This window comes from Rhinolophus ferrumequinum, chromosome 10, assembly GCF_004115265.2.
Source record: "Rhinolophus ferrumequinum isolate MPI-CBG mRhiFer1 chromosome 10, mRhiFer1_v1.p, whole genome shotgun sequence".
Taxonomy (NCBI): Eukaryota; Metazoa; Chordata; class Mammalia; order Chiroptera; family Rhinolophidae; genus Rhinolophus; species Rhinolophus ferrumequinum.
The window spans coordinates 27,721,485-27,734,585 of NC_046293.1; the positions used below are offsets into that span (position 1 = coordinate 27,721,485).

A 13,101-nucleotide genomic window follows, 5' to 3' on the forward strand; every position below is an offset into this window, starting at 1 on the left:
CTATGTAATAGGAACATATTTGTGTGCCATTGTCATTCTTCTTAGTCGTCAAGGATGGTTTGTTTTCCCTTATGGAAAAGAGAAAGGGCAAGTGGATGGATGAGAAGGTGGGGATCCAGAGAGGAGTGTGTGCCACAGGCTTGTTCACTGCGGAAGTCTCCCATGTGGTTCTGCACTGGAGAACCATAGTCCTATCTGAATAGCTTCAGTGCCCATTTCTGGAAGCAGGCCTGTCCCTGCATGGGGTAGAAGCCTCATCTATACTAGTCGCCTAATGGCTTCCGTGATAATATCTAATTTTCCTTGGGTACCCACTCTTTGGATGCAGGACATGTAATAGGCAGTGTGGAGGACATGTTATACGTGTCAAAGCGACTTCATCTTCCCTTCCGTGACTTCTAGGAAATTCGAGTGCATCATGGAAGGTTGAGCCACAATCATCTGCTGATTTACCCACCTCCATTTCACCAGATCCCAGACATGACCAGATTGATTAGCCCTGAAAAGGCAGGAACTGCATTTTACTTTGCTCTTTATCTTCATTGCTTCGTCCAGGACCTGGCACATAATAAGCAGTCAGTAAGAGAGAGAAGGGAATTCTGAACGCAATAGGTGGGGAATAGTGAAAGGAGGCAGAGCTGTGAAGGAGCAGGGACAGTGGCCCCTGACACTGTGCCTTTGGACTCCTCCTGTAGCATACCCTTATTCTTAACCTCTAAAAACCATGCCCAACAAACAGACTTTGGTTTAAACACATGTTGATAACAAGCACACATGTAAGGTTGGGCTCAGCCTGCTCTCCAAACCCACATACTGCTACCACCATTCTTCCTCTACACGTGACCCAGCCAGCTCTTCTTTTAGGCCCTGGCTGGTGCCTTGTGGGAATTCATTGTTGTGTAGCTCTGCGAAGAAGTCAACTCCTTCAGAGACAGAGCAGGTGGGCGGATGGTGGTACTGGTGGTAGCTGGTCAGAGGTCCCCCTGGGTGGGCTGCACATGACAGCTGCTGGAGGAAGCACTGGTGATGATGTGGCAGGCAGCTCAGGTTTCCTTTGAAGCTTTTCCTGTGCTTGCACTTGAACTCCAGCACCAGCTTGGTGTATGTGGTGAAGGTGGTGACAGCTGATGCCATGTAGCAGGTGAAGGAAACCCAGGCCGTGCTAGGGACAAATACACCAAAAAATTGGACAGTAAGAGTCCTTCTCACAGGTTTGTAAGAAAAATGCTGTGATCCCTTCCTACTAGTAAACGAGGCTGATGCCTCTTACGGATTTAGGGGCCTGAAGTACTGCCTTCCCCCATGTTGCAGGTACGTGGCAGGCAGACAATCCGGTCTGTTTTAGTAGGTACATTCTGGATGCTTTGTGGTAAAAGAGAGACTCACGTAAAGTCAGACTGGGAGTTTGATGGACTCGTTTTTACCGAATTGGTTAATTGTCAGTCAGTGCTGTGCTTTTCTGTACTTGGTTGCCTATTTTTTACATATATAAACACACATGCACACACACAGTTTTTTTTTGACTACTGTTTCTCAAGCTGCAGCTACCCTTGTATACTTTCCAAGATTCCATACCCCTGAGTCTCCCTGTGATTCTGGGAAGCCCAGGAAACAGGAAGTTGTGTGAGGTTAGTGAGGGATTTCATGAGGCCAAGTGATGATGGTTAAAGCCAGGCCACATGCTGGTACAGCGTGTTCCTGTCTGCTTCCTCTGACAGACTGAGTAGACTCAGGCTGGGGATGCCTCTGATGGGAGGTTTGCAGTCTGAGCTTCGCAGCAACAGCAAAGCTCAGACGACAAAATGCCAAGACAGACAAAAGGTAGAAGTGGTGGGTCTGGAAAACGAGCTAAACTGAGAAGGTGGCTGGTGGAGTAGACCAAAGACCCCTAATCAAGTTGCACATGTTATACTATAAGAAAAGGGATAGGATCTCGTAACAGACATAGATGGGTTTCCATATTGCCTCCTTTAGCATGGCAGCTGGAGCCCAGTGCTGTTTCTTTTGAACACTGTTAAAGTACTTGGCACTTATCCAGACAGTTAATGCAAGTCCAGGTTGGCACCTGTAGTGAATAGTGTTCCTCAAGGGAGAAAGTGAGGGACTCTTAAATAAAGGGCATGCTTACCTCGACTGTATTTGTTTTGTCATGGTTGCTGCTTTTTATTTTTAAAGAGAAACCTAAAACAGCTGACCCTTTAGTTTTCTAAGGGTTAGAGAATGACTGGTAGGGGAAGTTTTATTTCTAACACAGTTTGGTGGATGGGAAGGGAGGTAGGAATAAGTTACTCTTCGTTATTGGAGAAGAGTAAGCAGTTCACGGGATGGAATTCAATCCAAATTTCAAGGCGAATTCTCCATTTCTCTGTCCTCCAATACCACAAATCATAAAATATATAAAGTACAGAGCATTGTTTCTATAAACCATACAAAATCAATCTCCTTTCCCAAGGGCAATTATCAGGTAAAGAAGCAATTGCTACAGCTGTACCAGCAGGAAAACCGGACTAGACAACAGCCTCAGAAAACAAGCTAGAGGAATTCTCTCTACCTTTTCAGAAGGTGGGGGAAGAATGGGTGTGGCCTGATGGTCCAGCCCCCTGACTGACAGGCTTCTGGGATGACGGAGGAAGAAAAGGCAGAAGGACACGGAGCAAGGATATTGTTAAGGGGAGCAAATCTAATGACGGTTGCCTGCGGGAGGGGCTCAAAGGTTCAGAAGAAGATCAGCACTTACTAAAAGGCCCATCCATAATTCCAAGCATGTGGCCGCCAGTCTCCTGGACCCAAGTTGGCAGTTGCCTGGAAGACTTGTGAATACAGCATATGGGCCACTATCCCCAGAAGGCCTGCAGAGGGAACAGGAAGGCAGCACCGTTAGAGCAAGGCTGGCACGGTCATCTACAGGGAGCACGATTTTGGAGCAGCTGCCTCATTTTGCATCAGGGGCAGCCTGTGTTGAGGCGTTCCATTTCCCATCTGCCACCGCATTTGCAGGAAGACTAATGTGTAATGGGGGCTTCTCCCTGAATGTGTGTCTTTGCAATAGGCTGCCCTAGACCTGAGGTTTGGACCTATGGAGAAAGTTTCTGCGCTCAGGGCTGCTGTTCACTGTATCTCCCGCCCATACCCCCAATGTGAGCTTTGTTCCTGATTTATATATGCATCTCTTACTTTAGCCAACAGGCTTGCAAAGCTGTGTGTATGTCACAGCTGAAAAGTAAACCAAACTAATTCACATATTGAGAACATTTGCAAACGAGAAGAACCTAGAGCTAAATCATTTCTTGAAGTACATAATGATCCGATGTAAAATTTTGTATTATTTCAATTGAAAAGGAAAGACGCCCGTAATGTACCTCATACCTCCGTTCTTTATGCTGCCTTTGGGCGCCTCCACCCTCCCTTCTGGACAGACTCCAGCCTGCCAGCTAATGCTTCAAAGGCAGCAGAGGACAGCCACCCTCTCCAGCTCTGGGGCACTCACCTGACAGGAAGGAGGAGATAGCTGCAAAGGCGCTCAGCTTGAGCCCGCAGCCCGGGTTCCCCGTGAACAGCAAGTCCACTAGCAGGAGGAGGAAGCTAATGAGTTCAAGTCCGATGTAGACGAACTGGGCTCCCTCTGATAACCATAGGATCTCTGTCGGAAACCACAGGAAGAAGAACCCTTACCCTGCCAGTTAAGTAACTGCACAAACGGCGAACAAATGATGCTTATTAGAAGAGCAAAGCCTCGCAGCGTGAGAGAAGAGGACAAGAAGACAACACCGAAATCAGCTGGGAACGTTTCTTAATTTGGGGTTCTTTGCTGTCAACCCACAGCTCTCACTCTGCTCAGTGCCCAATACATAATCAAGTAAACTTGATTGACTAAAACTGTTAGGAGATTTGAGAAGAAATCATCCAAGTTTCACAAAATCTTGCCAGGACATAACTCCTATTATTTTTGTTGCTTTTTTTCCTTATTTTATTTTGGATAGTCAGTTTTGTTTCTTTCCTCCCTTTCTCCCTCCTTTCTTCATTCCCTCTTTCCACACTTGGATGAAAAACCTAAGCTTTTTAACATGGTTACTTGGCAACAAGAGTGGGTTAGAGCTGTTGGTGGTTTTTTTGTTTGTGAACTTTATTTGTTTCTGCTGTTCCTTTTTTTGCATTCCTGCATATGAATGAAACTCAGCTCTAGAAGGAATTTGTGTCACCCTGTGGGGCTCTGAAGAAGAAAGCAGGAGAGCACAGTACGATTTAGATCCAGAGAAGCCCCAATCTCAATGGCAACTAAATTTGTTATCAAACCCACATACTTGCCACAAGCCCCAAGGGAGGGTGGGGGAGGAAAGCCTTCTCCGTTAACCGCTTCCCTCCAAATCGGAGAGTGGGGTGACGTGGGCCTTGCAACGTGGCAAATTCCAGTAGTCCTTTCTCACCTCTCTCGGTTGGTGGTGTGAGTTCAATGAAACTTCGGCACCTCTCCCCTGAAACAGACAAGGTACAGCTTCTTGGAGCTGCTTCCTTGGAGAACCGGGAGGAAAACTTGCCCCAACCCCTTACCTGGCACTGCTCCATTCCCTCTGACACAGTGCCTGCCCAGCACGTAGTAGGCAGGCAGTAAATGTCTCCTTGACAGCAGTTCAGAATGCATGGAGGAATGCATAGGCAAGAGTCACCCAAGATTCATTTCTCTCCTCAGTTCCTGACGGTGAAGACCGCAACGTTTCCCTGAGAGTGCCTACACAGGGAATGCTCCGGTTCCCATGTCAGGAAGAGTTAACCATCCTATTGTTAACCAATACCATTTGTTGCCACTGTACCACTGGTCTGAATGGCTCTGAACTGTTGCAGGGCCTGGGTTTGGAGCTGTGTTAAGTGGCAGGATAATAGCCATAAAAGTTAAATACACACACAACTCCTGTTCCTCTGCTGTCTCCTTTTTCCCTTAGCCCAAATTGGGAGAAGTAGTAGATCGCAAATGGCCACGATTCTGGGCTGTAGAAAAAATTCACTACAAGGTGACCTTTGAGTGCTTTGAACAGGGAGGAGGGGGTGTCCTCCGGCCAACTCCTACACTCCTGACATGAAGCCTGCACGGTAACTGAGGCGTGCTGACACAGTCCCCACTTTGTATGTGTTGAGTGGTAGGAGCCCTGGGAGGCTCTGTCAGCAGCTCCTGGAAGGCCGTTGGTTACCCTTTCTGAGCTGTGGTTCCCTGCCTTTTAAATTAGTGGTGTACCAGGATTACTTAGAATAAGAAAACCCTGTTGGAGGGAGAGGAGGAGGAAGAGACTCTAAAGGTGATCTACTTGATCCTTCCATCTCACTAATGATAAAATCAAGGCCTGTAGCAACGGAATTACACAGATGAGGTACAGCCGGGCAGAGCAGGGCTTTTTCGGTAATTGTTACGTCTCCTTGTTTTGTCTCTGAACAGCAATTCTAGTTCGCTAGAATGGAAATTTTCATAACGTTGAAAGTCTAAAGGAAACCCTTTAAGGGTAAGTTATTTTAAACCAGCAAGTCTACTAGGCAGGAGCTGAAAAGCCAGATGGACTTTCGACCTCAGGAGAAGGGACGCAACACAGAGGTGGGAGACGGTGAGCTTGGGAGTGAGGCCGGAGGGGTGCAGGGGAGTGCTCTCTGCTTCCCACTGCTTCTCTGCCTACAGAAGGTCCCCTCGAGGGGGAAAGTCAGGCAGCCGGGGTGAGGAGCCTACCTGGTTTTTCCACGGTTTCCTCACAGGATAGCCACATGCCGCTCCAGAAGGTACGGAAGGAGAAGCGCTCATCCCCAGTCTCCCAGCTGCATTGTACCACCTCCTGGGATGCTGTGTTGGTCCTGCCCCCATACACGGGCACTGGCACATCAAAGCACTGGGCTGCCAGACCTTTTCCGCACAGGGGCTTGGGCACCTTCTGTGTGTCCACAAACCAGTAGCTGCTGAGCAGGTATGCTGTGGGGAGGCTGAGTGACAGCAGGTTGAGGACGGCAGATAGGAATGTCCGTTGGCCAGTGAGGCCCGTCGGGAGTTCCATCTGTAACAGACAAACCAGTGGAGAGCCTGATTTCCGGGCCTCCTTGGAGATCTGGACACCCTTCCCTGCGGTCCCCTAAGCTCAAGCCACTTTCCTCCAGCATGACAGGCACAGCCAGCCGCTGGGAGTTTTCTCCAAGCAGCCGTGTGGAAGCGTGGCTTCAGGAGTGGCCTGGAGTGGGCACCATAGCAGTGGTGTTTATTTAAGCTGGACCTTCTTATACTAAAAGGCTTATTGAAGATGCTTTGAGCAAGCATCAGGTAATCTCAGTCAGAACGTGAGTAAGCCACTGAGGCCAGTATTTATCAGGTGGAGAAAAAGAATAGGGAGCATTCTAAACGCTCTTGCTGGTGGTTATTTTTGGTTTTGCCTGCATGGAAAGGTGGTAGCAGTGACTTGCTGAGGTGTTTGTTATTGTGATAAAGTGAGGTTTTGGTATCTTCTTCCCTGCAATATAGATTCCTCTGTGAGGAGTAAAGGGGGGATATGTCCTATCAGCGAATGTTAAGTCGAATCAGGGGGGACAGGCAGGGGGTGCAGATAGAGGCTTTGGGGCCTGAGGATAAAAGAGAGCAGTGCACCCGCTGGGGTGTGGGGCTCTTGAAGCCCCTGGAGAGGGGAGGGAGCTGTGGATTCTGAGAAATGTGGTTATCTGGGTCCATCGCCCATCCACTGCCACTGAGAGGCAGAATATCAAATGGGAGGTGGCTGCATGGTGCCCATGGAGGCTGGACCTCAAGTGTCGTGGCCTGGAGCCACGGAAAGGGTGACCTTCGTGGATGGGGAGGAACCTGGAGCGGCGTCACCACAGCTTGGTGCAGTACCAATGCTTGACTCATAGTGGCAGCAGAGAGACCTGTGGCCCGTGTGGCTCTGGCTGGAGCCCCTGACCGCCTCCTCATGTTTTAGTCTAAGAGGAGGGCTAGTTGAAAAATGACCAATGTTAGATATTTTAACTTTGGGGAGTGGTGACTTGGAGCCAGATTGAATTTGCTTTAGAAAAATAAAGAAATCTGACAGGTCTTACACTTTGTTATACAGCAGTGTGTACTATTGTATTAATACATACTGAATGGAAAAGAAGCCCGCACTTCGTTGCTGATAGATGCTTCTTAAAGTAAACCACCTTGAGTTTTCCAGGGGATCTTTCATATCAGAATTAATCAGACCCAAATCTGCTTAGTTTAACAGATATAAATAAAACCATAGCTAAATGGGATAGGCCCATAAATCTGCCTCTCTCATCATCTCCAGAGCTTAACGTTTCTACATTTAACAGAGAACTTTATCTGCGAAATATAACAGTTTGTTCTTCAGAATTTACAGGGACTAAAACAGTGCATACTGCAGACAAAGTGCAAGATTATTTTCTGGTAGTAAGAAATATACAAGATTCATATGTATGTAAAAACCAATATGCAAAACATGATAAAAGAGTTTGGAAAGCAATCTGCTAATATGATTTCTTTTTTTAAAGCACTCAACAAATTAAATCCACCAGGAGTGGCCACGCTGCAAGACTGGGTGACCTTGGTAAGAACTGAAAAACTACAGCATCTGGTAGGAAGAAATATATTACCAGATATGGGAGTCAAAAAAGAATGTTTTCAACTTGTTTTTAGTTATGAAAATGCTATTGGTTTTAGTCATTGTTCTGTTACTATGAGTTATCCTTTCTAATTATATTAATATATCCATTGCTTGAATAGGAAATAGACTCCTAGGTAAAACATCTTCTTTAATCATTTTGTATAAAGATTGAACTAAGGATTTAGGCAATTCTGCATTTTCAACAATTTTGTTTTCAATTTTATATGGCTTGGAAATTTGTTTACTATCACATCAGATTTTAATTCTACCTTCAATACATTTCAAGTTACACATATTTGTAAGTTATTATTACTAAGAAATAATGGACCCCACATCCTGGACAAGCACTTTGCAGCACCAGGGTGCCAGCTAATTTAAGGAATAAGTGATCTGAGAAACAGGATGAAAACGAGCTTGGAATGAAGCTCAAACAGGCTGCTTCCAGAAGGAATGATCACCAAGGATAGACACAAGGAGACTCATTCAAGATTATCTCGATAATCGAATGGGAATCCATTCAAGAGCCTTTTAGAGAATTATCTTTAATACCTATAGTACCCGTCATCACATATTTTATTTCCCTCCCCCAAACATGCCTTTTCTTTCCAAGATCCACATACCTCTTGAATTGGAAGAACAATTTAATTTTGCAGTGGTTTTCTTAAGGTGATCAGAAGAAGTAGCAGCCATAAGAAAAGTTATGTCTTTGCATATGCTGACAAGCCCCATACCAAAGTGATTCTACTGTCTAGAAAAGGGACAAATAGTGGCTTCCCTGACACTTGGATTCAGATCATTAAGAAGTGCACAGTATGTGCCAAAATGTCACTAATTCTTCCATCAACATAAATTAACAGAAAAACTCGGAATTAACATAGGCTTAACATAGACAATACAATGAGGAGACAGGCACACCACTTAAAAGGACCAGGTACAAAATCATTAAGCAGTGTACGTTCTGAGCAATAGAGGGGGAAGCTGGTTACCTTGGCCATGGTCAGAGTTTTGCAGCTTGTCTGGAAGGAGCGCAGGATGCCTTCTGCGCTCCAAATGTCTTCGGTTGAATGTTGAAAGAATGAACACTAGGCTTGCCACCCTCCCCTCAACCGCTCCTAACCCTCTCCCCTTCTAGCTCAGTTTTTTTTTTTCTTTTTGAGTGCCTCACGATTAAATGCTGCCTTGCAGGAACCTTGGGCATTTAATAATTGACACTGTAATCATGGTCCAGCTGTTCTGGGAGATTACACAGGCGAGCTTGCCAGTGGGGATCTGGGATTAATCACACAGAAGCAAGGACCTGCATTCACAGAGGGAAGTTGCTTCAAAAAGCAAATGATGATCTAGTTTCCATCTAACTGCTATTCCCTAGGTAACTGGTGTGAATGGACTGGGATTGATTTTATGGCAAACACAGAAAATAGGCTAGGGTCGTTGTTACAAAGGCTCCCATTCCCTTGTGTAGGCTTTTCCATCCCTTTAATAAGCTCTATTATCTGCAATGTCAGGGCCTCATGGAGCCAGGGATGCAAAATAGCTTCCTTGTGTCATGGTGGTCTCCACCCCCCAGTTAGCTCATTAATAAGGATTGTTAGCACCATCCCTCCCCGTGGAATGCTGAGAGTGTTGGGTGGGGATGGAGGTGGAGATGCAGATGGAGTCGGATAGGAGAGAAATGAATTCCAGGGCCAGCAATGCTACAGCTATCTACCTTTTCTCTCCCAATCTTCAGGCAAAGGAATGACAATTTTTATTTTTTTTAAAAAGGGCTTCTAAAAAAAAAAATAATCTGACAAATCAGTGAGAGGTTCATTGTATATATGTTTGCCACCCATGCCCCTAGAAGTACAAGTTGTTTTTTCTGTCCTCAAAAATTGTACTCATTAATTGGGATGACAAGAGTGGGAGACATTCTGCACCCCATGGATTCCCTAAACACCCCATGAGTTTTCATCCTCTGGCCTTTGCAAATGCTCATCTACCTGGAATGTCTTCAAACTTGTTACCTGCTGATAAGCCTCTCATCAAGGTTAAGAGTCACGCAGTCTTTGAAAATGTTTCTTTTCTCCCTAAGAATAGTTCCCTCCTCTATGTCCTCATCACACTGTATCCCTCTCATAACACTTTCTATATTCCTTTATAATTCTTTGTCTTGATTGTAAAGTCCTCTTCTTTATTCGAAAGCAGTAGTTCTCATTTCTGATTAAGCATCAGAACAATCTTTGAAACTTTGGAAAAGATTCAGATTCCTGGGCCCCATCCTGAGATTCCATATTGGTTCTGGGGTGAGGCCCAGGAATCTGTAATGTGTAGGAAGCTCTTAGTATATACCCAAGGATGGCTTTCTGGTTTCTGGTTCTGCATATAAGGAGTTGGAAGTCACCACTCTGACCTAACAACCAGTGAAAAGCTGAACAGATTGACAAATATGTAGCCACGGTGCATAGCATGACACCTGATTGACTCATTTGGGGCTAACATTTAATGAAACCCTGTATACCCGATCCTGCCCTACCCCCTCCTCTTCCAGTTTCGACACCAACCAAGTCTGGTTTTCCCCCTTCTATATTTGTGCATTAAGTTTAGGGCGTCAAAGACAGGCTCCCCTCAGTGTTTGAATTAGTCTGCCTTTTAGCCAAACAAGTCTCTCTGGATCTCACTTCTGTCACCCAATATATTCTCTATTCTTCTCAGACTGATGTTAACAGCATATTTGACACACATAAGCTTGTGCCCAGGGTCCTGTATCACCCAGATGACCTTTTATTCACTGTGACAGAACTCTCTGTCTTTTGGGAGAAGGGAGCAGGAATTTTGTGGTCACTATTCACGGTGGAATTGGCTGCTATTTTCCTGGCTCTAGTTTCCCTCCCAACACTGGGTGGCACCATCTCCTCAGATATTTCCTCTTCAGTCATATGTTTCCCCCCCCACACCAGTCCCCAAATATGGATGGAAGTGGCAGCTCCTCCCTGCTGGACTGTTGTCTTTTTCTTAGTTTGGCCTCCTCCCCACACTCTAATCTATAGAAGGTATGTGTCAGCCTTATGGAATTCAGAGCTCAGAATGAACTAGGGGCAGCCAGGCGCTCCCCGGAGGACGTCTTGTAGGATTGTTTTCTGTTGCACATTTTTTGTGGCCAGTTATGGTTTTCAGTGATGCAATGGATCCTTAAGTACATCCCATGGGAAATGCAACACCCCAGTATCAGAAAATACAGTTAGCCACTGTTTCCTGATGAATTCTGTGCACATTTTTCTTTACTTTAATCGTATCTTCATCCACTGTTCACCTCAGAACAGGGAACAATTCTTTCCCCCTCTCCTCTGACACCCTTCAAATACTTGCAGACACTTCTCATATCCCGCTTGAGTCACCATTTGGCACAGTCTTATGTCTTTGGTTTTTATTACCTCTGCTCATAAACCGCACCCCCTTTGACTTAATAGTCTGAAATTTGCCTTCTCCAGGGAAAAGGGGATGGGAGGGGCCGGAGTCTTAAGTGGGTTCCATGAGGAGGCCAAGAGGTAGATTTAGAATAGAACTAATTAAACTTCAGCTTTGTGGTCCCCCACCTACTCGGGCCCCTTCCAAGACCCTGTTGCCTAATTTGTACTTGTCATTTTATATTATTTTTCTTAAAGAGGGCCTCCAAAATTTTACTATTTTCAGCCGTCCCCAAAGCCTGAATCCACCCCTTGGGAGGCTGTGCATTTTGTGTGTGTGCTTGGCTGGCTGGCTGCTAACTGACCAATCCTCCCTTCCCCAAGGATCCTCGGACACAACATCTAATTTCCTCTTTTTTTTTTTTTTTTTTTTTTGACAAAACATGAGTTTTCTCTGCCTGGCCACACAAATCAGAGCCCGCCATCCCACTCACTTCCTTTCATTGTAATTTAGGCATGTTAATATTTTTTTCTTCTCTTTCCCCTCTTAGAACAGAAGAAGTAATTGCTAGTCAATGCAACATAAATATAATTAGGTTCGGCTCAGAAGCTCATGACTCAGCACAGACATGAAGATTCCACATCTCAAAGCAGTATTTAACTTCTGCATGCTGGATTGTTACCATCTTAGAATAATCTCCACAGGAATAGATATGCAGCTCAACACTTAAGACATCACAAAGCCAATGGTTGGGACCTACCTATATTTGCTAAGGTTCTCAGTCACTGTTCCCTGCACTGTACAAAACCTATTTCGTAGGTATTCATAAAAAGAAACACTGGTCTTGGGATACCCACACATACTTTGTAAACAGGAATTCAAATTATTGTTCTGTGACGACACTGTAGATAAGAGGTGATTAAAACAATGGGTAAGAATACTGGGCCAGAGAAGTGTACAGCGCACAATTCCCTAATGTCAAAGCCTGGGGCGAAGGGATCCACTGGGGTTTTTTCACGTTATCCATACTGGCATCTTTCCCCAAGAAATGTTCACTTGCCCTCCCTGGCAGTAGGACCCCTGTCCTTCTTCCAGGAGTCGGATTTCTGCCCCGTGCCCCGTTTACTAACTCCTTCTTGTTAGCAGATAAAAGGCTCGAGGGGAGTGTAAATGTTTGGGCTCTCACTGGCTCTGATCTACAGGCCCCTGTTGTCTGTTCCTGCATGTTCTACTGTGTGCCTCTCTCATGTAACTCATCACATGGGTTACTTGTCTGTTATGCTCACTTGACTTTAAGTATCTAGAAATATTAGCAGCTATGTTTTATTCATTGTGGATCCTCAGGACCTAGCCCTAACATCCATGAATGAAGGAATGAAGTTTGTGATGGAAACGAGACTCATGAATACAATTAGGAAACTAGGGGCGAAGATGTGAGTAAAGTGTCCAAACATCCGTCTACTGCTAAAGAAGACACAAATCCTCCTGATTTAGCAGTGAGAAGCTGAAAAGAGGGTCCACAGGTCCACAGGCACACCCTCTGCCTTTCTATACAGATGTGCTGTCGTGTCCTCAAACAAATCCTCTGCCAATACATTTCCTCCCACCTGTGGAAACATTCCTGCTTTTTGATGAGCAAAGCCCAGAAAACAGCAATGATCTCATGAGTGAGTATTATCTTTAGTTCACAGAGATCACGGTACAAACACATTGCTTAAATGCCAGTGACAGATTGGAAATGTTTTGTCCTTTCCCAAGCTCCGTAATTCCCTGTGGATTAGAGCCCTTATGGATGATGTATCTTGAACCATCTGAGATTTTACAGCTCGAATTACAATTTTTTACTTCAATGCCTCATATTTGACTCATTTCACTGATGAAGATAACATAAAGTCGTCACACGGAACATTTTGACATTGGCCTCCCAGCTGGAAGGGAAGAGTAATGCCACCAAAATGCCCAGGCTGAGTGGCCAACATATTTACATCACTGTTGGACATTTAGCGCTGGGATTTCCCAGCTTCAGATTAATCTCAACTGTAACCATGTTTAATGTCCACGTGGCCTCAAATGCTCACAGAATAAAAACGAGTTCTGGGAA

The 13,101-nt window shown here is 45.3% G+C and overlaps 1 protein-coding gene across 1 annotated transcript; it reads right to left on the bottom strand.

Moving 5' to 3' along the window:
• Positions 1-308: 308 nt before the first annotated feature.
• On the bottom strand, positions 309-8,670 carry GSG1 (germ cell associated 1). The gene is given in 8 exon segments (XM_033117535.1): positions 309-1,162; positions 2,738-2,849; positions 3,367-3,415; positions 3,418-3,482; positions 3,485-3,640; positions 4,302-4,472; positions 5,708-6,026; positions 8,603-8,670. Coding segments are annotated over 8 exon segments (1,227 nt in total). The 5' UTR covers positions 8,612-8,670; the 3' UTR covers positions 309-816.
• Positions 8,671-13,101: the final 4,431 nt, after the last annotated feature.